Genomic DNA, 27,767 nt, shown 5'->3' with positions numbered 1-27,767 from the left:
TTAATGACACTGTTTAAGTAATAAGTTAATGAAGCCTATTAGCAACTAGGTAACATCATCCATAGTCCCATACGGGTTCAAAAATAAAATGTTTTTTTCTTTATTAGTTGATAAATACACATCTATATATACCAAACAATATAAATATAAAGTAATATATAGAAAGTTATAAATAAACCATAAATTATTTAAAAAGCAAGCTTAAATTACATTACAAATTGCAAAAACACAGTGGCGGTACTTTAAGTTAGATGTGCCAATTGACCTAGATATTATATATTATCACACACGATATCTTTTAACATAAACAGTGTACCCTTAATATAACATTTTGATAATAAAAATTATTATTTTTAGATAAGTTTATCATTTGTACTGTTTGTACCGTAATTTACTTATCTAAATTCTTTACATACGTATCATACTTAAAGCTTTAGTATAAACAAAGTTGTTCTGTAGACAGATCAAAATCGGCCTTATAAAATATAATGCCTGTAAAAAAATATATAAGTTATAAAGTATTACAAGCGTGACTAAAGAAATTATTATATAAGTTATCGATAAAAATTTCTAGAAATAGTTAAAGTATTGCCAGAGGCTTTAAGAATCGTCTGTCAAAAGGGGGAGGAAACAGATGATGAATTATTAAGAAAACAGTGTGCTACTCCCAGGATGTCTACTCTATCGAACTCGGAAAGTTAATTGAAAACCCCGCGGCTCCGAATCTATACATCACCTCTAGCATATTTGTCACTGGTAACCCCGTAATTTCACACCCTACTAATTTTTAAAAGTTCCCTAAGCAAGAAATTCCCTACAGTTTTCTCGCCTGTGTTGGATCGGGTGGAGCAGATCTTTAGGATATTCGGAAGCTTTAACAGTCCCGGTCACGTCCCACTCGACTACCGGTCCTAAGCGCCCTCTGCGGAACACCCCCTCGAAAGCGCATGCGTATATTTGTATCACGTGCTTATCGATCCCGGTAAGGATAAAGGACGTATCGCGTGCTGTAGGAGCTCAGTTATGTTGGAGTCATCCGATGCAGCAGGAACACAATGGGGCGTGGGTGCTGTCGATTAGACAGGTGTCAGTCGGAAACCAGCAGAGAAAAAAGAACTACCTGCATCGCTAAGCAGATATCTCGAGTCATACTCCAAAATTGTAACTATGCTTCTTCCGATAGGGAATTCGGTGATTTAGGACTCGTACTCGTAGTGACTTTTGTATGTATCATGTGTTATTGTAATTCGTTGGGGGGTGAGTTTGTGCACGATGACATTGTAGCTATAACGACAAATCCAGACGTTTTGGGACATTCGTCAATCTGGCAATTATTCCTCAACGATTTTTGGGGTAAACCTATGGCTGATCCCAACAGTCACAAATCATATCGTCCTCTCACAATTTTGACTTTCAGGTAAAGTTCTTTCAAATTCTTCAATATTATATAAATATTTTAAACTTTTTCTATGTTAAATATCGTAGTGTTGGGTCCAGACTTATATAAAACGCCAAAAAACAAAGCTTTTTCTTTTTTTTTCCTAGAAACGCGACCAAATATAACTCATCTGGAACTTTGTTTTTCCTTTTTACAAATTTTCATGTGGTTTCCAGATGTTTATCTATCCCTGCACTCCGGACTTCTAATTTCTCACGCCAAGAAGCATGTAACAGGAACCCCTCCTAGATCCCTGCACAAAACATATGCACCCTATTATCGGTTATCTAAATATGGTGGCAATTACCGAGATTCGGTCGAATATTTAGAACATTTGTTGAAGGAACGAATGTCACTTGTCTGTATTGAACTGACAGTTTAAATATACAACATTTCACTAACGTTTACGACAAGAAAGTAGCTGATAACGCACATAAAATTTGTGCCAGGTAAACACTTTTACATCGTTCAAAACCTCCCAAGTCGTCACAAATAAAGCTAGAAAGGGCCTTAAATAGTTAATTTTATCCGACGATAGTTTCCTTTCTAGGTCATCAAGCTTGTGATTCGCAATTCCGAGAAGTGCAGCTTCAACTATAGACCATGAAACGTGAATAATAATAGTAATCAGGAACTTACTGTTAGCTTTCAAGAAAGTATATAGCAATACTTGATATTTTATGTCTAGTTAGATCCGGGTACTTAAGCTTCTCCTGGAAAAACTAAATGGCGAATAATAAAGCTTAAATGAAAATTATGTAGACCATTTGCAACAGTGTAAATTTAGCAGAAGGAGACTATCAAGGAAAGCATTTTAGGAAACAATTTGTAAATCTTATTCTCTGCATGTTCGCTCCATTTAATTTCCATGCTTTCCTTGTATTAGTAAATGCTTTTAAAGTTTTACTTAGATCTAGAAGTCTATGATTGAATCCAATCATTCATATGATTGAACACGCCTACTTAATAAGAAATGTTTTCCTTTATAATTCTTCCTTCTTCTAAAATCTACAACGTAATCACAAATTTGATTCTGGTCTACTCAAACGGAAATTTACGTTTAAAAACGTCTCAAAAAGACTCCCCATCAGTAAACATTTCGTACAATTTTAAAGCTCGGTTGACAATAAACGACAAATAAAGGCTGCCAACAACTTATAAACATGTCAAGGTGACACGAAATGGAGATAAAATCCTCATAGGGGGGTACTGTACTTGAAATTTATAACTTCCAGTTGTGTAGTCACTCGGTTTAACGTTATTGGGACGAATGGGACGGTTATTATAACGCTTTAGAATTCAACTCGTTCCATTCACTTAAGAGTAGAGCAATTGATATTCGATAGATATTATCAGACTCGTTTATCTTACAGATATTTAGAGAAATCGTCCGAAATTTCTCCACCTTTTCCCCCTACTCGAACACGTGACCGTAATAGTTCAATTAGTTAGATTGACTGTCATTTCACTTAAAGCCATCTTGCTTAATGACATGAACATTTTCGAAACTTTAGCCAATTACTAAAGTGGAGGAGTTAAGCAAAACTCATCTAAAGACAAACATTCCTTATCATGTTTATACATCTCGTGAAATTTTCGACGACACAAAAAAAATAAAAATAAAAAATATATTGGAAAAGTTAAACTTTAATTGAATATAAATCGAGTAAGAGTGTTTTTAATTTGATTAATTTAATTACATTTTATGATATAGAAGAGGATAAAATTATTTAGTCACTTAATTGTTAACTAGAGAATTATTTCAAGTGTTTTCTATGGAAATCAACCGCATGTCCCGGGCCATTAAATAAAGTACAAAAATTAGTCTAGTTAGTTAGAGAAAAATACGACATTTTAAATGCAAAATGTCTCGGAGATTTTCATTCGTGGCACAGCTTTAAAATAAACGATGTGGAGTAATTTTTATTTATAAAAGAATGCCGAAAACTACAATTATCTGAGTAAGGTTGCATAGGAGTCAAGCTGAGTTAGGGAAACTTCTAACGTTCCATTCGTTAGATGACCCACTACTTCCGGTCAGTACCATTAATAACACTGTTCCTTCAGATTCGAAGTATTGTAGCATTACTCGAAAGTGGAAAAACGGGGTCTGAAGAGAAAAAAAAAATGAAGTTCTTTCAGCCGTCATTAAGGAATATTATCAAGTCAAGTGCTGAAGTGCAGTTCCTTTCTAAACCGGAATCTAAGGTCAAAAAACATGGCGGAATTAATACATCGAAATTTTCCACTCGAATAAATTTATAAAAAGAAAAAAAATCAGCAATTTTAATCCTTAAATAATAATTTAACTACTCTTGCAAGAAATCGCTCCCTTCCTGTAAGAGCGAGCGATTCGATAGTTTAAACAAGAGCTAAAAACAATGCAAAAATGGAAGTGTCGGGTAGCATTTTATTAATGTAATAGCTTAAAAATAACGATTAACAAATGGGTTCTTTGATAGGAGGGAGCGATGAGGCCTGCTATCGATTGCGTAGAGACCACCAGGCGTCTCTGTCAGCGCGGAACTATTACGGATCGTTAGATTTTACAGCAATTGTTACCATCAATCCTGCATCCGGACGGAGTGGACACGGGACATGGATCATTAGTTTGGACAGAGATTTCCGTTGGATCTAGCGTTAAATTCATTCGATTCCGCCAGACCTTCGTTACAACGTAACTTCCGGTTCTAACTAAATCTCTTATATGCAACGGATAAAAAGACATCCTGGGATAATTCAAAACTTTTACTTAGGAGCAGATCTACCTTAAAATCTCGATGTTTACGCTCGACAGACAACGAATGAATGGATGCTTACAACTATGTAACTGGTCTTACTGTCTGGAAACAAGTTTTTATCCTCTTATTCTCTTGTTAGTTCGGTCGTATCGAGTGTAAAAACGCTTGTCCCTTATCAATTTATAAGTGTCTGATCCATTCCAGTAGATCTTCGAACGTCTATCTGATGGAAAATTTCAGTTTTGTTGCAGATTTTTAGATAAATAAATCATCTCTTAAATTACTGATAAGAGCTAAATTTCCAGTAAGAAATGCTCTTTATTCCTTGAAATAATCTTTAATTATTATTATATAAACGATAAAAATCGCCATTAAAATTAAAAATTCAAAAAATATAATTAATTAGAAGCATAAATTAACGAGAAAATATAAATTAATTAAGATAATTAGAGGATGAAGCTCAATAGACTTACTTTTTTTCTGATAATATTGCTTTGTATTGACACACAAATGATAATAATTGACTTTCTATATCTTCTATTATGCTAATTTAATGATTTTGAAATTATATTTGCGTATGAATTTCTATACTTTACGTATACATCGTGTGTTGAATGTGTATCAATAGTTCTCGGGTGCGAAAGGGCCTATATAATTAGTAATTAAAACTATCTGTCGTTTCTGAGAAATATTTTTAAAAATATATTAAAAAGTACAATCTCATAATCATTAATGCCCTTAATTACTTAGAAATCGAAATTATTCAGCAGAATATCTTTAATTATTTAGGAATTAAAGGTAACTTTCACAAGATAAACTCAAAGAAAGAAGTATTAAAATTCCGTTTAGTTAATAACATTGTAATAGTTGCCGAGTCTTTAGATAATTGGAAGAAGGTACTAATTAATTGGTAATTATTTAAGATGTTCAGAATTAGAAATAATTAAATAGAAATATCTTTAATTACTCAAGAAAGAAAAGTATTGATTAGTAAAGTTTGTACATTTCAAAAAATTGAACATTTTAAATATACTTGGAAGTGGAAAATACTAGTTTTTCTGTTATCTTCCAAGCGTAAAGACGGGTAGGAAATGATAGTTTTTAATAAATAAAACTCATAATATTACGTCCAATTCATCGTTTATCTCAAAATATTTTAAATATATAACTAAAACGTGAGATTGAACGCGATATTCTATTAATTTAAATGCATTTGAAGCGAATTAGTTGATTTATCTGTAGGATGATAAAGCTATTAAGGCCATTAAATTCCTGATGGGAATAAGAGTAATTCTGGTTTATCGTTATTATAGTGCCAGTTGATACGCAATGGCCAATTGTAGTGGAACAATAGCTCTTGTGAACATCATCTTCGGACAACCGGATCGTTCTCGATCGCATATTAATCGACCAATAGAGGAGAAGAAAGACACTCTTATGCTACAATGCATCTTTTTACGGGTGGTGATATTAAAACAGGGGAAAGAATTAAGCGCGTGCTGCGATGTTTTATCAATTGCAAAAAAATAAGAGTGTTTCCTGCCAGGTGTGTGTGATGTTTAGTAACCTTGACCGAACACAATCAATAATCTAGCGTCTATCTCTGACTGAAGAAGAATATCAGTCTGGAGCATCTCTACTCAGATTAATATTCTGTGCAGAGCATTATAAAAGAATATTGCTTTAGGCACTACGAGTCGAATGACTTTCCAAGTTTTAATGTAGAAGAATAGAAGAATATACACTACTCTACTTTGATCTTAGCCAAAAGGCCAAGAAGCTATTAGAACCATTTCTTTCTATGTGTTATAGCAACACATATTGTTGGATATGTTGGATACTAGATATTTAATGTTAGCGTACATTTTTTAAGGGTTGTTTGTCGTAGCTAATCATTAATAACTCCTTTTATAGTTGTTTAACAAAAGGGAAGTTACTTTTAAGGATGTTTAATTAGCCTAAAAATATAAAATCTATAAACGCTTTTAGACTAGCGTAACGTTATCCGAACCGTTTGCAGGAGAGGGTTTTCGAGATAGCTTCTTCGAAGTTTTGGTACGTGGAACGCTTTCAAAATTGCCTAAATTAAACGGAACACTTTCTGGAAATATTTATCATTGGTGGTGCCATTCGTGATAGTTTATAGACCAAATATAGCACTGCGGATAGTATAACGCCTGCGAAACATCTTCCTTCTACCAATTTATAAGTGATGGATAGAGTTATAAGTTCGTGACTTTCAAAAAAAGAAAAAAAATTTCTACGGAGAGATAAGATTAAAATGGGATAGATAGATACAGAACTGCATACGGAACAGAACATTACACACGCGCTTTTTTCAATTTCCTCAGAAAAATCCTAATAGAAAAAAAAAGGGTCTGCACGACTAGTAACTGTAATTAAACAGAATTAATAGCAGGCAACGTTAATTAAGTATAAAAAGCGTGTAACACAGTTTTTCAATTAAACACGACACCGGTGCTTCATCTACGTTTACATATCGTGTAATTTTAATAAAGTCGGTAGCTGAAAGCAAACAAGAATTATTATAAATCAGAAATTTCAATAATAAATTGGATTCATCACCAACTTAATTGTTGATATAAATAAATAAATATCAGGCAATCAACTTAAGTAAGCACTTAGGATATGACGTTAATGATGTTGACTTGTGCATCGGTGTGATGTGTTCCACTCCAAACATATAAATAAAAAAAATGGAAGCGTGTATTGCACCGTGAAAGATGCGTGAGGTACAAGTCACGATATTGTTATAGGAAATCCATATGAATAACTTCTTTCAAAAGATTTATTTCCGAAAAGGAATAAGAGAATTGAAAATTGATTTTGCTTCTTTTGGATTTATTCTTTTCGAAAATTATATAAAAATATTATTTCGATAAAAATGTCTTCAGTTTCTTTCGTCTTTTCTCTGTTTCTCTTTCTCTTTTTTTCTCTAATTTTAAATTTAATACCCGTTAAAACGTTTGATAGATATATTGAGATCTCTAAAGATTCTATATACTGTTTGCTACTTGGCATCCTTGTAATAAGATGTTTAAGATCGTATCAGTTCTCAAGAGAATGCTGCACAAATTCTCCTTCGTCCAACCTTGCAATAGGGAATTTTTGATTCATTTTTTCTTCTTTATCCTTTACAAAATCATAAATATTTTGCTTTATTCTCGACACTAAACACATTTTTATCGATACGTTATCTCTCCCAAACTATCGACTGTAATCTAAATAGATTTATATGAATTGATCTGTAATTTAAATAGATTTTTATAACATTTACACAGGAAAAAAAATTTCTAACGCTCAATTTTATCGACCTAAATACTACTTTATATAAGAAGCTATAAAAAATTAAAGCATAGTTTTTAATAGGATATAGAGTTGAGTAAAGATCTTATCGAAAGTCAATTTTGTGTTACTTTTAATATAAAAATTTGATCAAGTTTTATTGAGTTAAGTGTAAAAACTTTTTGAATTTTTAAATAGGTCTAATTACTACCCGCACGCGGTAAATTGAACTTTGACCTATATAATAACTAATTAGTGTACGGGTAGATAATTTAATTACCAAAATCTTCACACTGTAAACAAGATTTTAGATTAAAAAAATTGAATAGTAATAATTACAAAAATGATCTAAATGTTCTTTTGATAGCTTCGTTATCCGGCCATTAAATAAGGATGTCGGGGATCTAATTTATCCCTTTACAAACCGCAAATTGTAAATTGAGGTTAACCAGAATATATATATATTCCTACCTCAGGATGGTTTAAATATTTACACGGCTTAATATATAACGAGTCTCTTAGATATCACGCGTGAAAGCTGCACAGTATGAAACCTGATATAAACGAGGTTATATGCAGAATTGATACTTTCCAAAGGATTAAATAATGTTATGAGGTTTCAGTGAAACTAATCATCCCGAAAATAACTGTTTAGTGAGACGAACGTGACATATCATCATAAAACTATTCACTTTTTTTTGTGTGTATTTTTATTTATGCAGTTGGACAGACGAAACTAATTTAAGACGAAGCATCTGCACTTTTGTAATATGATCTTCATCATTAAGACCAAGTTTGAACTTTCTCATCTTATTAAGGGGTTTAATGTACGTAATATGAGATATTTATACGATGTTAAGTGTTACTGAATGAACATAGTTTATTTCATGCCACTCCATGATTAATTTTTAATGAACTAGAACGTTTTTCAGATTTGTTTGTTGATACTGCGGTAACTAATCATTATTTTATTTATGGAAAGAAAGGAGAAAAATATTTCTTCTTTCGTTAAAATTAAACAAAGAATTGTAAATAGGAGAATGAACTTGTGTTTTATATTAAACAAATAAAGGAAGGAGGAAGGAAAACACTGTAAATATTACTTTTATCATATGGTTCTCGTTAATTTTGAAATATTTTCCTTAATAAAAATAAACATTTGTTATGTTTTATTAGCTTGGAAAGATGCTTATTTGTACTGTTTTATTTTAGAATTCGTTTTTGTTTATGCGTATCTTTCATAGTTTGTCTAGAAATTCAGTAAGCTCAATTAAAAGTGATGAGGTCACCGTATAATTTTAGATGGCCTTCAATAGGTTTTCAGCTTTCAAAAATCTATTCTAAGGCCTTAAATTTCAGTTCTAGCGAACACGGTTCTCCTTCTTTTTTTCCTTTTTTCTTATTTTTTTTAAAGGTCGTTGGGTGTACGCCGACCCGACAGTAACCTCTTACCACTCTATAGAGTAGTACTGTAGTTGGCATTCCTTTATATAAAGGCTCTTAAATAGTAGAGCCTAGTGAAAAGCTGGAGGCGTCTTCTGGTAGTTTTTCAATCCTATAAAAGCACCTCTAATTCTACACCTTAAATCGAGTCTATCAAAGCATGGGATAACCCGCTGTTTTTCTTTCTTTCTTTTTATATATATATATAAAAACTATTTATGCACTCGCCGAATTCTTCAGTGACATTTTTAAAATGATTTTAACATTTCTTTAGGTTAAACATGATTCTTTCTGGTCCCTCATCAACAAGTTTTCATGTTTTAAACCTCGTTCTACATGCCTGCGTGGTCATTTTATTAATTATGTTATGTCGAAACGTTCTAGAATGGGATCGACATAGATCGTTCACAGTAGCCTTATTATTTGCTACACATCCTATTCATACGGAAGCTGTAAGTAAAGTAATAATTATAAGTAATTTAATTTACTATTCTTCATTCTAAAATATTCATATTAATTGCCTTAATTTTACAGGTATCCAGCATCGTCGGAAGAGCAGAACTCTTATCCGCCATTTTATTTTTCGCATCCTTTCTATCTTTCTGCAAGTAAGCTTTAAAAAATAATAATAACAAATTATCAATATTTAAATTGAAAAATCAATTAAAAATATTCATTTTCTGAGTGTTTATAAATTTCCGTTGCTGTATAACGTGTAGGAAGATAAAGGTTATTTCCATTCACTTTCTGTACTTAATCCGCCTTTATTGCCTTCTTATCTAATCCTAATCTGGGATTTTTAGATTAAATTTCTGTTCGATTTTATTCTAAATCACATGCGCATGTGTAAGAAGAATCCTTATCTTGGAATATTGGAAAACTCGGATCAATCGAAGGATGAAGCTTGATCTTGGATATTCTTCACTGTAAAGAGATTTTTTTAGATATTTTTGGTACTTATACTTGAAGGATAGCAACTTAAGAGTGAAAATTGAATATAGAAACTTCTTAAAACTGTTGAAATTTTTATTTGTAATACCCTATATAGAATAGAATTGTTCTTTTTATAAAATCTCAAATTATCGCTTAAAAAAAATAGATTATTTTAATGTTTAACTTTGTTATATTTATCATAATGTAGAAAGCTTAGTTCCAGTTAATTAACGTGAAACCTTACATTAGTGGTTTTAGTATAGTTTCGAGTAACAATTTCCATTAAAATCATACAATTAAATTTATAAAAAATATATATATATTTTCAGATCAAACGAAGATAACGAATCATCTCTATGGTTTATATTTAGTATGGCATGTGCAATGTTGGCCCTTCTAGCCAAAGAACAAGGCATAACCGTCCTCCCTCTGTGTGCTGGATATCATTGGATGTGCAAATACCACAGAAAAAAGTACATTATTTTTAATAAATCCGCAATTAATTGTTTCTTTTTTACTTATATCTATTTTCTAGCTTACTTTATAACGGTTTATTTATAAATCTTGTAAGGGTTTAATCAGCTGTAAGTTGGAAGAAAGAAAAAAAAATAGTGAAAGAGTGATGATAATTTTCGGTGAAAGCAGGGAGAAAAAATCTGAGAATTCCCACTATTAACTTTTTTGATTTATTTGATCTTTCTGCAGCAACACGTTTATTCTCACGTTTGGAGTGCTGTAGTTGCGGCTATGAAGGGATTAAAGTCGGTTTGTTATTAAATGGAGGATACTTCCTTTCGCTTACACGCCGACTTAACACAGATTATTCATTAATAATGCTTAAAGACCAACGAATAGACAATGAAGTTTTAAAGTATCTATAGCGTTAACGTCGAGAGTAGTTTGTAGTGTTTATCATCTTAAAACTAAATATACAGTATATAAAGTTAGTACGATCGAAGGTACAAGTCAAATAAATTGTAAACTGTCGCATTGTTCTAAACGTTAGTAAAGGCGAGCAATTCCAAGTACAGAATAGTTTCGGAAATGGTCCGCCCAATCGCACCAGATGATTAACGCTATCGTTGTAGCTCGAGTCTAAATCTGGTGCTAACCGGAAGTAATAGAACCACTCCGATAACGCTTGCGATGTCATTAAGTGAACCATTGGATCAACTGCAAATGCAAGGAGTTTCGGGTTGCATTCCATACATTAATTAAGGCATGTCGATTGTATTCGCTTTTGCCGCTCTTTAAAGCCAATTCTAATAAAGAATCTCGTTGATTGTATTGGATTTGAAATGCGTAAAATGAATTAGAACCGCAGTTGAGAAGATTTGTTTCTAACAATTTCCAAATTGCATTCATACTAAATAAGGTGTTCGCCATGGCGTAAATACTATTCGTTATAAGGAAGTGCTAAACTAAACAATGATTTGGTTCGTGTTTCTCCTTCGAATGGGCATTTACGGTTTGAAATTAACGAATGGTTTTATAAATAATGTGACTCAAGTTTATATTATTTAACTTTAGCGATACGCCCCAAAAGTAAATGTTTGCTCACGACTTTATTAATAGAGTAAAACTGGAAAAATTGAAACCATATCCAAATTACTCTATTGTTAAGCTTTAAAAATTAATCAATATGCAAATTGTCGCTTAAGAAATGGTAAAATTGTAAATCGATTTTTCCCCCCTTCTCTCGCTTAACGCTAAAGCGAATCGCTAACTCAGTCGCGATCGACAGAAGTTGTAAAAATTGTTACATTCTTAGAAAATTTATAATGAAACACGTTTAATTAATTAATTTAATTTTAATGAAGTAAACAAAGCGAAAATAGATTTATTGTTAAGAAAAATTAAAAAGTTAAATCTATAGAATTTTTAAAAGTTAAAAATTAAATTAAAAGAAAAGAGTTACGCGAGAGACATCTAGTCAATATTTACAACCGAATATTAATTATAATTCAATTATTTTTCTTAGATTTGATACGAAAGAAAATGCAAATCGATTTTGTAAACAAGACTTGAAGTTATTAATTATCTGTACAGTGGTAAGTGATTTGGTATATATTCTATCCAGTCGCAATCGAGATAAGATGCGATTACAACCCGCTTTCAATTAACTGCACTAATAGTTCCTGTCCATATATTGGGCAAACAAACCATCATCTTGAGTGCACTATAAACCCTTACAATACTCTCTTCGACATTACTTACTTGCTTATTTTGATATCGTGACTAATAATTAATATTTATAGTGGCTGAAAAGCTCACTTTTCGAGTATTGTTTGGCATGAAAGTTCTTCGAGTAGCATAAAGTGCTTCTATCCATTAACCGTTGCTGATAATGAATAAATGAAATTTTTATGAATTAATTCCAAAGATTTAATTAGAAGTTATGTTTTGGAGTTGTACATAATTAACTGAGGATAACTAAACGTCTCGTCGCTTCTCGTATTAACCTACTTCTTATATATATATATATATATATATAAACCGATCGTTAAGCTTGATTCATCTATAAAAATTAGACGGTGATAACTGTTATTTTCTCGATTAAATTATTGATAGAAAAGATTATCCTTTGAGAATAAATGCGATTTTTCTCATCGGCTACATAAATAATAATTTAGTTTTATTATAGTTAAAGTTCACTTTGATTTATAATCGTTATTCGTTCCTAGAAATTTAGAAACTTGTAGCTTAGATGTATATAATCATTTATAATGTATATAACCAAACACGAATCATAAATAATACAAAAGGTTTAGTATTATATTTTCTATTTTATGCGCTTTTTCGTATAAATATATAAATCATTTTATCATTAATTTCGATCATTTGAATTCGGATAATTTGTTTTTCGATTTATGTAAATTTAAAATCTGTATTATCTGTAGGAGGAGGAGGAAGCGATAAAAAGCTATCGTATATTGTCTATGCGTGTGACGTTTTCTTATACATAAAGGCAGTTTTTTTCTCTTCTTTCTTTCTTTATATACAATCGACATACGGTATATTTATGTTATAGTCGATAATAACATACAAAAGAACTTTTTTTAAATGTAGATTTTTAAATAATTTTAGCATCTTTACAGAATTTTATCGTGATTTTTTTGTGGGGGGGTGGAATATCAAAACAGATATAATTATTATATTTATATTTTAACGTAGGATATTTTATTAAAATTAATTTCGAAATAATTTCATTTCAGTTTGTGTGTCTGATCGCCTTTCGTTTCTGGATAATGAACGGAGCGATGCCGTCTTTCTCGGAACAAGACAATCCAGCTTCTTTTTCGCCTTTCCTTTCTACAAGGTATCGTATATCATAATCAAAAATCACTCATTAATATGAGCGTTTCTAAAATAGATTTTCAATTCCCTTTTTTTTAATTACTGAGTAATGTCTTTATACTAAACAAGCTCCTCTTTTAAGTGCTTATCTTTCTCTAAACATCGTTTTTTCTTTTTTTGACATAAACGAATTTCAATTATGATCCTTATTCTAATTTAGAATATATATCTTTAACCTTATAAAATTAATACAGCGCGAAAATATATATTATATAACCCCTATAGAACGTGTAAAAGGTTAGGATTTCTAACATCTACGAGGTAAATAAATTTATATAAAGTAAGCGTCACGCTGCATTATGGAAGATCGAACGTTTTAATATTATAAAAACTTTAACTTTTTGCGCTATCATCATTCATAGAGAGGATATATAAAATGGAAACGGCACGGAAGGTGTGTGTGAGATCTCCTTTTCCAGAAGGATTGGGGATGTTTCATGAATCTCCATCCTTAATTCCGGCTATACATGATGTACGTACAGGGAGCTCTTGTCGTAACGTATGACCTATTTCTGCTCACTGACTGAATAGTGCAGCCATTGTGATACGGTATCCGTGATGGATGCCGAGCGTAGAAGAAATCGCTTCTATTTGCAGGTATCCAACCAAATCAATAATGGCTATTTCAAGTTCTTGAGCACTGAACGGTGGATAGAATAGGTCTTCGCTTCTTCTCGTCTTTGAAAACTAATAATATAGAAGTTACCTCTTATCTTCGTCTACTTTTGCAACTCTTGCGTGAAATTCAAATTGAAATTTAAATATCTTGTCATATTGATTCTATAAACTGAATAGATTTGCTTTAGTTTTCTCTTTACTGTGGACGGGAGGAGGTGGAAAAAGTATCCAATTTTTCAACGAATAAACTAGTTTCTGAGAAATAAAATTTTATAGAATTTTATAAACCAATAAAATTTCAATTTTATAATAATAATAATAATAATAAAAGAAATGTAAAAGGTATTTATAATATTATATTATCTAAACAGATTATTAACACACGCCTACTTGGCTGCCTTCAACGTATGGTTACTTTTGGCACCCATAACTCTTTCTTACGACTGGCAAATGGATAGTATACCTTTGGTGGAAAGTTTCTGGGATCCGCGTAACATACCTACTGCATTCCTGTATCTAATGGTGTTTGCTTTGACTATTCGAGTCCTTCTAGTACCCAAGGTAAGATAAGGTAGGTGCCATAATGGAGATATAGATTTTAGATTGATCTTAATTCCGTCAACGGAGAATCGGCGTTTTTCTCATCGAAAATTATACTCGAAACTATTAAATTTTAAAAAAAAGTTGATAAAACGAAATAAAAAATAAATAAATTTTTAAAAAGGACAGCTTTAGATTAAAAATATATTAGATTATCTCATTAATAACGTTAAATATCGAGTAAAAAAGGGATATTTGCCATGTAAATAATAAAGTTTAAAAAATTAGCATAAATATTTTCCAGAAATATAGTAAATATCTTTAATATTAAAATTATTTTCTGTAATTTGACAATATTCCCATTACAGAATGGAGAAAGTAAAATTTTATACATAGGATTGGGGATTATCATCTTCACTTACATACCAGCATCCAATCTCTTTTTTACAGTGGGATTTGTAGTAGCAGAGAGAATATTATACCTACCCAGGTGGGTTCAATAACATATAAAGTAAATATTAACATATTTATATATATATTTTATAATTCAAGTAATAATTTTCAACATATTTTAATAATGATTATCGTATTTATAGTGCAGGATTTTGCCTTCTAATAACTTGTGGTCTTTATAAATTAAAGCAAGAATTACCGAAGTATTTCTGTTTATGGAGATATCTGACTTTTATATTAATTATCGTATTCTTCGTCCGAACAGTCAGAAGAAATCAAGATTGGATTTCTAGAGAAGCTTTATTTACGTAAGTCATTCATTTTTTAATTAAATTCTGGATTTCTACAGGATTTTTTTTCTTTATTTAACTAACGAATTTTTCTTATGTTCTTTAATGTTTTATTTAAAAAAATGTTTTTTCAAAATTTATGGGGTTATAAAGATGATTTATCTTTTTCTAGTGTGTTAAATTAAAGCTGATATAATGTAGGTAAATGGTTTTAGCTGATAGCATAGCAGACTTTGTAGGGTACAAAAGTAGCAACGTGTCTTTTGTAGAGACTAATGATGAATGACAATTACGTGATGAACAGATGGTGCACGATTAGGAAATTAGTGTGCTTAGTTTTCACTGTAATTATCCATGTACACATGATCAGAGATATATCATAGGATTATACAGAATATAAGAAACATTTTACATTGCATTAAATGCGATAAATTCATTTCCTAAAAACGTTTCAACATGTATGGTTTAATGATATTAAATCTATTATTCGCTATAATTAAATAGGTAAAACTTATATATATATATATATATATATATAAATTTATTATTTATAGAAGCTAAAAAAAGATTAAATTATATAATTTCATTAATAATATTAATTTAAAGATTTGGATCGAGAATAAATGCATTAAAATATTGTTTAACCGATCGTCAATAGCTCAACACAGCTTACAAGCAAGAAATAACTGAGGTAAAATATAGGACCAACCATATTTTCGGTAAAGCAGACTCCATATTTTAGTCAATGTGGAAGCACATGATAAAGCAATCTGATCACTGGCCCATTAGACAACCGGTCCACTGAGGTTCACTCCATTCTAAAATAGTAATTTACCTCTGTTGAAGAGATAACATTTCGATTCAAGAAGAAAAAAAAAACAACTTAATATCGGAATTATTTCCTAATTAGATAAAGAATTCATACAGGGTATATTAACGCTTAATAATAAATAATTAAGACTTATAAAGTCGTTTAAAAATCGAACAAATGAATCTCTAGATGCTAATATTTCATTAAAGAATAATTATTTGTACTAAATTAATGTGATGATTTTATTAATTAGATCCGGAATTCACACAGTACCGAATAATGCCAAGGTTCATTATAACTATGCAAATTTACAGAAAGATCAAGGAAACACCGATTTGGCTATCCGCCATTACAAAATAGCAATCAGGTAAGTAGCCGTTTCGATTTTATTAAATTTAAATAGAAAATAAAACTCGATAGGAATATAATAATAATAATAATGTTAATTGATATTTAATGCACTATTTATAATCAAGTATTGTTAAGGAATAGAGAGAATCTTCGTTAACCAACGAAACCAAACTGCTATTCACAAGTAACAAATAGCTTACAATAAACCTGTCTCGTAACAGAGATTAAATTTACTGTCTATAAAGAAGGAAGTTTCTTGTGTTTTTAGTGATCCTATTTATCGATGTCATTATCTTCTCCAATGTAGTTTACGGCCCGATCACGCCAGTGCACACAATAACTTGGCCACCCTACTGACCAATGAAAGCCAAGCGGAACGACATTACAGATCGGCCCTGTCCATTAATCCAACACATTCTAAAGCTCTTTATAATCTGGCAACACTTTATAGGTAAGTATTTATTATGGTTTTTTCACTAATAAATTATTACGTTCTTCCGAGTATTATCCCTCGAGTATTGTTAAGTTTATTATTTACGGGCGGATATTAATTTTAAAATTGTGTATTTTCTTTAAAAATAAAGAGTATCAATTCTGACTTGAGTACACTTAATCTTTCATATATAATTTATATACTGTGTATGTATTTTTTCATAGTTATAATCTAACCGGATAAATGCTGCATCTTCTTAACTTGTTTTATTTATTAATTCATGTAAAAATTATAAAATAAGTTTACACGGATTAATCTACAAATTCGGAAAGCTGAGAAAACCTTTTTTTGACTTCTATCCTACTTTTTAACCGCTGTTCTGGCTTGAATTTCAGTTGTTCTCTTTATATTTTCAGAAAAAATGGAAGACTTCGTGATGCTGGCATGTTATTACAAGATGTAGTACAGTTAGAAGAGGATTTCACAGAAGCTTATTCCTCTTTGGCTCGAGTTAAAGAAGAATTGAACGAAATCGAAGATGCAGAAAAACTTCATTTGAAGCTATTAGCAATTCAACCAAACAACGCCGATTTCCTGAATAACTACGGTGCATTCCTACAGAATAGAGGTAAGTTGATTGTATATACTACTATCAGCAACATTTTTACCTCTCACGTGATCTCATTTCGAAATTCCTTTCGAAATGAGATCACATGATTGTCTGAACGTATCTGATTTCGTTCGAGTGGAAATTCGGATCATCCTTTTTGCTTATAATCAGATATGTCGACTTATATAATATAACAGATTGCATTCTGCACAGAGAAACATCAATAAACCCAACAAATGATATACAGTATATCCTATTCAGAATTCCATCTAATATTGATAGTAAGATAAAAAAAAAAAGTTACTTAGAACAGAATTGAGACTTATACTAAACATATTATTTATTTATTATAATTTTTTGACGTTATATAGGCCGAATAGAAGATGCTGTAGAACAGTACTTGAAAGCCGTCCGAAAGAATGCTAACCATACAGTGGCATTGGTCAACGCCGCCAGGACCCTCAAATCTCTCAAGCACACAAATGAGGCAGAGAATTTATATAAGAGGTAAAAAGAAAATGTTTTTATATGAATGTGTATATATGTGCTTGCACGGGTCAAAGAATAGGATATCGGAGAAAGTTGTATTTCTTGTTTTTCGTACTGCTGTCATTGAGGTGTAAAGAGAAAGTTCCAGGGATCATCCCACCCTCCACTGAAATGCTATCTTGCTACGATACTAGAAAGACGGACGACACAAGACTGCAGTCTTTCTGCACCGCTGCCTTTAATATATTGCCTTGTAAGGTAGCCTTTTCTGTTTTTTCCTCTCATTCTATCTCCGTACGGCATACTGTTCTATGGAAGATATTCCGGCGATCATTCTGTAAAACGCACCTGAAGAATTTTTTTTTTTAACAGAAAATGAAATAAAGCGCCCGAGTTTAAATTAAATGTAAATGAATGTTCTCTTTTTACATATGTTGACATTTTCTTTTCTTTTCTTTTATTTTTTTCTTCTTTTTTCTCCTTTCTTAATATATATTTTTAATACCTGCAGAGGTCGAGATAAAATAGAACATTCTTTCTTTCTGCTTCAAAAGTTAAAATGGAAATTATGACAGAAAATATTATCGAAATGCTTCATTAAATAATTGTTTCGTAAAAAGTTAAGAACCCTCTCGGAATATTTTATAATTTTGAATTTCTCTTCCTATTTAAAAAATAAGAAGAAGAAGAAGTTTTGAATATTAAATAACAATAAAAATTTTCTAATTTTGAAGAATTGTTTTTAAAATATTTTTCTTCTAAAAAAAATCTGCATAGTTCTAAAAAAAAAAAATTATTTTAAAATGTATGAGCTTATCACGATATTATTTTGTTCTCTCGTGTTTCTCATTTTAATAAATTTTCCAAAACGTTCGAAGAATTTACAAATTCGATTCATCTACATATTGGAAAAATTAAAAAGTGTTCTTGATATTATCTTTTTCATATTTTTTTAGAGCTCTTTCGATCCAAGACGATGCTAAAGTCATGGATAATTTAGGAATGCTCTATCTGTCTACCGGAAGAATAAAAGAAGCCAACTCCATTTATCAAAAACTTCATCAAAAATATCCGAATTATATAGATGGAAAAATTCACTACGTGAGTTTAATTAAGACTATTTTTTAAAATTTATTCGATTTTAATTAAGAGAAAAATAATGAAAACATTAGCTGAAGTTATTAATAAAGTCATTCTTATGGGCGATGCTATAAAAGTAATCATCTCGGATATAGTCGTTGCGTGCGGTGAATACTATAAAATTCATTTGAAAATCGTGCTCTGTTCGAACATATATTTAAAATTTATTTCATTTATTTATTTTTTCTTTAATTAATTGAGTTATTAAACATCGAGATATTTTCGAGTCATCGCCAGTGACTTTGGGTGTTTGTGCGTGGACCCGATAGATCGGGTCTTTTTTGCCAGTTTTTTTGGAAAATAAAATAAGTGGAATGTTTTTATTATTATTAATATTAATAAACGCATCTTACAATTTAATTTTTCGTTAGTAAAGACATCATTAATTTTATAGAGGTAGGAGGACCGTGGAAAAATCCTTAACTCCTCCCCTCTCGATGGCTTCGTGTCCGCTTAGTATAAAAATTATTAAAATTAAATGGATTTTTAATATTTAATTTTCTACATTAATAGATAATTCGTGTTTGTATTATTTTACACTCAATCGAAACGACGATTTCTTACAGGCTCAACTCCTTCTTCACCAAAGGAGTTACTCAGAAGCAGAGAAACTTCTATTACGCTTATCCGAAGCAGAAAATCGCAACAGAGAAGTGTATCATCAACTAGCAATACTGTACAGTCACACAAACCAAACAGCAGAGGTACTTATACAAATATATATATATATATATATATATATATATAGTTTTTTTTTCCTTCGGATAAATCCAATACTCTATAATATGCACCATCTCGGATCCTTTAAACATAAAGAGGCAGTGGCAAAGAAATAAGAAACTGCCAGCAATCTATATATCTTTTCTTCAATATCAACAGAAGTCGACATTATCGACAGTATTTTTCAGTTGAGTTCCATATAAATTGGTTCCCGATTATTGCCAAGGATCAACCATTTATCACGAAAAATAGATTCTATTTGACGCCAAATAATCAGTTTGGAAAAATCCCGATTCTCAGTTTCCCTCTTATGACTTCACATTTTTGCCATAAAATTTGTTGCTCCTGAACTTCTTAAGATATGGAATCAATCGAATCCATCTGCCTTCCACTATTCCAAACTAGAAAAAGAAGGGAAAAAAATTGGTTCCTAGTAATTTTTCCTCCTCGACTTTTTCATTTATCCTCTTATTTCATATAGTTAAAGCCAGGGGCAATTTTTATTATTAAAAAAAAATAATAGTAATAAAAAATAAACGTGTCCAAGATGGAGTCTGAACTACACGAGGGATTACTGCACGCGCCTCGACCTATGGCTTTATAACGAAGACGTCAGTTTGTCTGATTATCTTTGATCTCCTAGCCTCATATTAGTGGTGCCATCTGCTGGCATTAATTTCCGATTTTACGAGCTCGTCACCACCGATTCGTTTTGCTCTAAATATAAAAATAATTTAATGGGATAATTTATAAATAGGAGAGAAAAATTAGTGATTTCGATCCGATTTAAATTAATAATAAACTACATATAATGAAAGGTCTATAAATTCTGTTTCGATATCTTCTTTACGTGCTCGAAACTCTCGATTATGCGGGGTGACTATTAAAAATGTAATTAAATATTCGAAAATTATATAATTTAACGCGAGATAAAAGATATTCATTAAAAGTAATAATAATTTATTTATTTTTAGAACGTAATAAAATATAGAAATCTGTGATAAAATTAGAGATTTATATAGGCTACAGTAGATGCATGCGTGTATGACATACGCGTGTAATAATTGACTTTTACATTCGCTCTGGGGCAAAAATAAAAAATAAAATTCTTATTTATTAATATAATAAGAATAATTTATTATTTTCTTGACATCGTTTGTAATTTTGATCGAAATATATTTATTCTTTATTCATTATATTGTTATAAAAAGGCAGACAATAATGGCCTCCCCAATAACCATTCACGAATTCTATTAATAATTACATCTTAATTTTTATAATTTTATTCATTTTTTAATTAATTAGTTTTAAACATTATACATCCATTATTAAAGGAGTGTTTAAGGGATTTTATAGCTTAAAAATTCATTTATATTCAACAATATGAGCAACAATTCCGAAGAAAGTTCAAATCTCTTGAAATTACTTTAAATTGCTAAAACTGATCATTAGCATTGTTTTAGATAATATAACAGATACATTTTATGCTAATTTATATTGTTCATTTAAAGCAGGTATTCCCAAAGGGCTCGATATAGACCTCCTGGGGTCAGTGGAAAAATCATTTATGTAAGAATAAGAATAATAATCACGTGGAAAATTCATTAACTAATTTTAATAATTTACTCGATATATTGGCAAATCTTGAGAAATAACATAAACATTTTAATGGGGTCGATTGAAAAGAATATTTTCTATATGGGAATCAATGCAAGAAAAAGGTTAGGAACCCCTGATTTAAAGAATAACACAATTGATCAAAGTAAACAAAGTATTGCGTGTATTACAGTGTAGAATTACAGCGTGAGCATAATACATCCCATATTACTTCGAATTTCAGACGTATCACTACTCTAAAAAGAGATTTTTAGAGGAAAAAATAATATAATAATAATTTAATTAAAACAATCTTAACCTAGGAAACGCGATAAAAATGCATCCTAAATTAGAAGCAATATACAGTTACATACATCCATATATTTATACTTATATAGACGTTATAGATATAGACACATTGTATATCAATATATACGTAACAATAACATAGATTTATTGATATCATTTGAATAATATCGATAATATTAGTAGATTAAGTGCATTGCATAACCTCTCTTCATGACACTTTATTTGTGTTTTCATAACTTGAGTTATTCCATATACAGTCGAACCTTCGATAACGGCCACCTGTAAATAGCGGCCATTGTTTTCAGGAACGTTTCTATTTGAAATGCATACAAAATAACCTCCGAACAACGGGCAATTTTTATGTTTCCGTCAGTGTCCGCTGTTCAGAGGTTCGATTCTATTATTGAAATTTCTGCCATTATTAAAGCTTTTATGTTAATATAATTGTAGTTGAAACAGTCTATATTATTGAAATATATACATATTATTTGAGTTATATACTTCATTTTATAGCTAGATAATTTTCTATAGGAGATATTTAATTTATATTAATCAACATTATTATACAATTAAAACTGTAAACTTTATATTATTTACGGTTATATAATTTATACATCAACGTTGGTGTTTGAGACTCACTATTACGAATTTCACACTTCACATTACTGAAATTTCTGTAATTTCGTGTTATCGAAATTATCTAAATTGTTAAATCTATTTATACATTAAAATTAAAAATAATAATAAGCATAAGAAATGATCATTAAATTAAAGATAATTTATGGTAATTTATGATAACAGGTAGATTAATATCTAATCATAATAAAACCTTTTATTATGATTAGAAATTTAATGTATATAGACTTATATTGAAAATATATTTTCTGAATGAGCTATATTTTTGTATAAATTACTCTTATAGATAGGTTTTTATCTGCACTTTTCTAAATGACAGCAATTTCTTTTTTAATTTAATGATTGAACAGTTTGTTTCGTGTCCAGACAGACAGATGTGCTGTTAAAAAAAATTTATATACATATATAAATGGAAGAAGGAAATTGATCAAAAGCGACTCAAAAGAATGTAATTCTATAGATATAGATTTTTAAAATGGTGTAAGTTATAAATGAAGTAGAATAATGAATGCATTCATTATTTTAGAGTAAAATTCTCTTTCTTTTTTTTTTATAAAAAAAAAATAAATTCAATTCATCAAAAATTGTAAATCGTGTGTTTGCGTCGGACAAACAAACAGCAATTCGATTAGCATTGATTCAAACAGATGGAACATGAAATCGTTCTGTCATAATTACAACAAAGTATAAATTATCAGATGTTAATGACGTCATTAATATGGCGAAATGATCCTTAATGTCACTACTAATTATCTATTTAGTTTCGTGAATTGAGCTAACAAAAGGACATCTGTTTGTGTAAAAATTGTATATTGGATAAAGTTATCTAATGAGCGCATTTATTACGTCACAATTTGGCATTACCCAAATTCTGATAAGACTTGATGATGATGATGAATCTGTTATTGATCCCCCCTTTGAACAAAAAAAACTACTAATTTTATAAAAATATTTTAAAAGTTATTATTATTATTATTATTATTATTATTAATTTCTTTTTTTTAATTGGTTCACTTAGAATTTTTCTATTTTGTTTAATAGAAAAATATATAAATTTTTGAAGGAAAATTTCAACAAATTAAACACCGTGACATCGCTTTAATTAAATTTGTCTTAAAAAATTAATTAACTTTACATTTATTATTAAATTAATCGATTATTAAATTTTCGATTTTTAGGCTCTCGATTACATCTTGAAAGCTCTTACTTTATGCTCGGCGGATGATCGATCTTGCGCCTCTTTACATGCAGAACATGCAGATATCTTGAAAGATATTAATGATATGGATGCTGCTGTTAAGGTAATAAAATAATTATTAAATTTTTTTATTTTATTTTTTTAAAATGTATTTTTGATCAAAATTATTTTGTTAACGCTCATCCGATGCGCTTTTTTATAGCAATTTTTAAGTAATAAAAAATTGATAATAAATTCAAATTTTAATAATATTTAAGCATTTCATAATGTGAATTAAGCCAGATTTATCATAATTTTTGGCATTCGTTGGTTGTGAGAGACTCACTGGTAGGAAATTTTATAAGTTTGATTACTCCAATCGATAGAATGACTAAGTACAACGATAAACAATTGAGGAACAGTTAAGAGTAATGATCCTAACCTACCTTTGTTGTCTAATTATTGTAGTTGTTTAGATAAATGATCTTGCGCTTTATGTCCCAGCCATAAATAACTGATTTGAATCGATTACCTACCATTTCAGCAACGTGGAATCTTTAAATGATCGTTTCTACTTAATAATTTTGATCAAATTTATAGTAATTTTTAAAGGAAAATTCAATTAAAATTATTGAATAAATTTACAAAATTTTAAAAGTTATTGTATCCATTTTAACATTCATTTATATTAATTAAAGAGTTACCAGATGGCAATACAATTGAATCCCAAGTTGTCTCATGCCCACATTAACTTAGCCGTTATCAAACATCTTCAGGTGAGAATTTGTTATTGTTTAACTCGCTTGATGATAATGTTTACATATTGCAGTGGTTCAAATGAATTTTGTAGATTTAAGTGGATAATTACAATCAGGGAATTCCGTCAGCCATGTGCATTAGTCGGGCCGGTGACAATTAAATTTGTTCGTATATTGGGATGGTTCGGGTAATGAGATTCATTCCGCTTTTGATAATTTTGTCAACTTTTAATGAATAGAACAAAATTTGATATGATTGCTTTAAGTTTCTAATATTAAATAAAATTTTCGAGGCGAATATCGAGTACGTAACTTAATAGATTGTCACTTTATACGTGACTTATAATTTAGTAAATTGGTTGCACACTTTGACCTCGCTTTAAAGTAGGAAATTATACGAATTTTTAATATTAGGAACGGTTAAATTACAAATATTTATTATTATTTTAAGAATATTCGGTCGAAAATCGTATTAAAATGCTCTTCAAAGTAGTAAATTTTGAATGAGAATGGTTAAAACTCTCGTCTTTCAACTTTCATTAAACTTTATTAAATTATAATGTAATATATAATATATCACGAGATGTTTCTTATATTAACTTACATTTAAATTATAACGTGATCAAAAATAATACTTTCTTATTATAGACAGTAACGTGCGAACTAGTCGATCGCTTTACATAGGTTACATCTGTTTTTCATTATATAAAAATATGGAATAAAAATGAATGTTCTATCTTGTCCACGACTCCTCTGAGAAGAGAGGAAAAAATATATATGAATAGTCTTTTTTTCTGATCGGCACGTCATTTTTTCTTAGACTAAAAAAAGAAAAATATGACATTACTTTAGATTTTAATCAGTCTTACTTGGGAGTGAATGTCTTTAGTTGAGAGTGAGACTGATTAAATTCTTTTTTCCCCCTGAAAAAGAATTATGACAGATCATTTTAGGAGCATCTTTGCGGAAAGAAAATGAGATTGATTGGAATCCTCTTTGAGAAAAGACACCAACAGTCTCACCAGAGAGGAAAAAAAAATGAGATAACACGCTTTATTTTCTTCAAACTGATGTACAGTACATGACTTCAGTTTAGATGTACAAAACCTTTAAATTCTAATACTTCATAGATAAGAGCATTTCCTGTACTATTTTAAACGCGTAGATATAAATATAATAGCACACCCTTTTTCGTTTTAGATAATACGAAATAAAATATTCATATATGTGACAATTTACGCTGGCATATTATCTTTTACAGGGAAAATGTCAACAGGCATTGCGACATTATCACGAAGCGTACATTCTGGAACCGGATAATCAACTTTTACTAGACAACATGGCAAAACTTCATCGACAATATTCGTCAATGTGTCCCATGCCATTGGCAACAATGTGCAAGAGTCGGTGACAGATGTTGATAAAGAGAAGAGTGGGACCATAACGACTATGCAAAAATGTATTATTACGTGCTGTTTGTTAATATTGATAGAAAAAAAAACACGAAGATATAAAAAAAAGAGAAAAAAAATACTTGCAAGAATTGCGGTGAATAAATGAATAACGTGTTCGATAGTCTGGCTTTTCATGTACTGATCCATAAAGTGACTCATTATTCGCGTGACAGATGTCATCATTCGTGACACGAAATATTTCAACTTTAATCGCGTTATTAAGATTGAAATGTTGAATTATAAATCAAATTAGTTTTATATATAGAAAATTTTCATTTAGTTTAAGATAATTTTATTATATATATGCAAATATAAAAATATTATTTTAAAATAGGTTATCGATTTTTAATTACTTCTTAAGACAAGAAGATATATATATATATACATTATTTTTATCTGGAAAAATTCTCCTAGATAATTCTAGAAAATATGGATTTTTCTATAAAAAATAATAATATAATTGTTTTAATGTGTCTAATTCACGATAAAATTCCAGCAAAATGTACATATTTTTGGCTACAATTTAAAAAAATCGTAGACCTGTAAATAGACTCCCACTGTCTGTCTATCAGTTTGTTCTTCCTTAATCTCGAGAAATAGATGAAAATCGAGAGCAAATATGGAAGCTTAGGGACAGGAAGCCCCGATTAACGTTATAAGAACTTCCGGTAAAGCCCATAAGTCACGTGATTTTAATCCAAACGTTTTCTCCACGACTCTGTTGTTATCAGGAAAAGTATGATGTACAGGGGCAAGACACCACTAATTTGAGGTGGAGAGCATATATTTTAAATTAAATAAATTTAAAAAATATGATTAAAAATTGTAGCCCGGCATTGTGACGATGATGTCACAATAAAATAATTGCTCGTTTTCTATTATTTATAATTAAATTAAAAAATTTAAATGAATAAAATTAAATTCGTATAAAATAATGATTATAATTTCTAATCGTTTTAATTATAAAACTTAAAAGTTAATTAATCAAAAATATTTTAATTAAAATTAAACATCAAGTTCGGTTAAGAAAATACTTAAAATGGATAAAAAATCTTCTCGAATACTCTTATTGCTAATTGAAAAATCTTCTAATGAGAACTCAAAACATCATTTTAATAAATAATAGAGTTTATTAGCGTGAATAATTAAATTTTATCAAACTTTGCTTAATATAAACTTACTCTTTCTATACATAATCAAGGCGGTGCTACAGAGGATACTTAAAAACGAAGCAGGCATCAACACTTACTCTTTAATTTCCCATAACGGTGGCTTCTTAAGTGTTCTTCGGCCATATAAACGGTTTGGAGAGTTGTAAACATACAAGAGGAGCATTTTATGACGAAACTGTGGTGCATTGATGTAAGAAGTGCATCCAGCTACAAATTGAATAATAATAAAGTCGTTGGTACTACTCTACGATTGCCGTTTTAACATGCGACTCGACTTTTATCGCTTAAACTTTTCTTATATTCTCTTTAACTCTATACAACTTTTAGACAAATCGAAAAGAGTTATCATTTTAAAATCCCCCCTCTTTCAACTTTTGCAGCTTTTAGTCAACTTTCAGTTAAATTTTTAAAGATTTCATTCGAATTAACTTGTTCTTAGCCTTGTATATTTTAATATTTTAATTGTTTGACGTGCTTTTACGTGAGATTTCCTAATTACACTCTTATTTACTTACTTGAGTAAATGCTATCATTCGGTTATTGTTATCACCATAAGGTGGGTGCTAAGGTGATTATAATGAGCGAATTCTACTCTACAGTATATTATTACTGTATAATATTATACTAATATAATACTGTATACAGTATATACAGTATACGTATATATCGCATTATTTGAAATTAAAAACTCACTTTTTGAACTGAAAACTTGGGATGTGTAAGGACAATTTTTGAGAATTTCCTGTTTATTTTACATTTTTTTAAAAATTACATTTCGTTTTATATACATTTTTAACGATTTTACTGTTTAGCAATTCTTTTAAACTATATCTACTTTTAATATTTTCTAAAAATCCCTTTTTAAAGTGAGACGAACATAAGCTATATCGTATTACTTCGAATTTATCTCGCGTAAACCCCTTAGGAAATTTATTATTAAGAAAATATAGAAATAATAATATATTTTTTATATTATTTTTACGCTTTTAAAG

At 29.9% G+C, this 27,767-nt stretch overlaps 1 protein-coding gene across 1 annotated transcript; it reads left to right on the top strand.

Moving 5' to 3' along the window:
- Positions 1–1,028: 1,028 nt before the first annotated feature.
- On the top strand, positions 1,029–25,724 carry LOC136985531 (protein O-mannosyl-transferase TMTC1-like). Its single transcript, XM_067282826.1, has 18 exons — positions 1,029–1,417; positions 9,203–9,380; positions 9,463–9,536; positions 10,191–10,334; positions 11,843–11,912; positions 13,077–13,180; positions 14,208–14,397; positions 14,745–14,866; positions 14,973–15,137; positions 16,184–16,297; positions 16,589–16,732; positions 17,131–17,342; positions 17,696–17,831; positions 18,770–18,914; positions 19,520–19,657; positions 23,393–23,515; positions 24,090–24,167; positions 25,411–25,724. Exons 1-18 carry the CDS (start codon positions 1,056–1,058, stop codon positions 25,558–25,560), a joined length of 2,649 nt encoding a protein of 882 aa, XP_067138927.1. The 5' UTR covers positions 1,029–1,055; the 3' UTR covers positions 25,561–25,724.
- The last annotated feature ends 2,043 nt before the right edge of the window (positions 25,725–27,767 follow it).

Source organism: Centruroides vittatus, unplaced genomic scaffold, assembly GCF_030686945.1.
Source record: "Centruroides vittatus isolate TY-2023 unplaced genomic scaffold, ASM3068694v2 contig_971, whole genome shotgun sequence".
In the NCBI taxonomy this organism is placed as follows: Eukaryota; Metazoa; Arthropoda; class Arachnida; order Scorpiones; family Buthidae; genus Centruroides; species Centruroides vittatus.
The sequence above is the reverse complement of the archived record's forward strand: the minus strand, read 5'-3'. Positions and strand labels throughout refer to the sequence as shown.

Excerpts from the sequence above, each read along its gene's own strand:
- LOC136985531 (XM_067282826.1), top strand. The coding sequence starts at position 1,056 with ATGGGGCGTGGGTGCTGTCGATTAGACAGGTGTCAGTCGGAAACCAGC. Across the intron at positions 1,418-9,202 it reads CTCACAATTTTGACTTTCAG|GTTAAACATGATTCTTTCTG; the intron begins GTAAAGTTCTTT and ends ACATTTCTTTAG. Across the intron at positions 11,913-13,076 it reads TATTAATTATCTGTACAGTG|TTTGTGTGTCTGATCGCCTT; the intron begins GTAAGTGATTTG and ends ATTTCATTTCAG.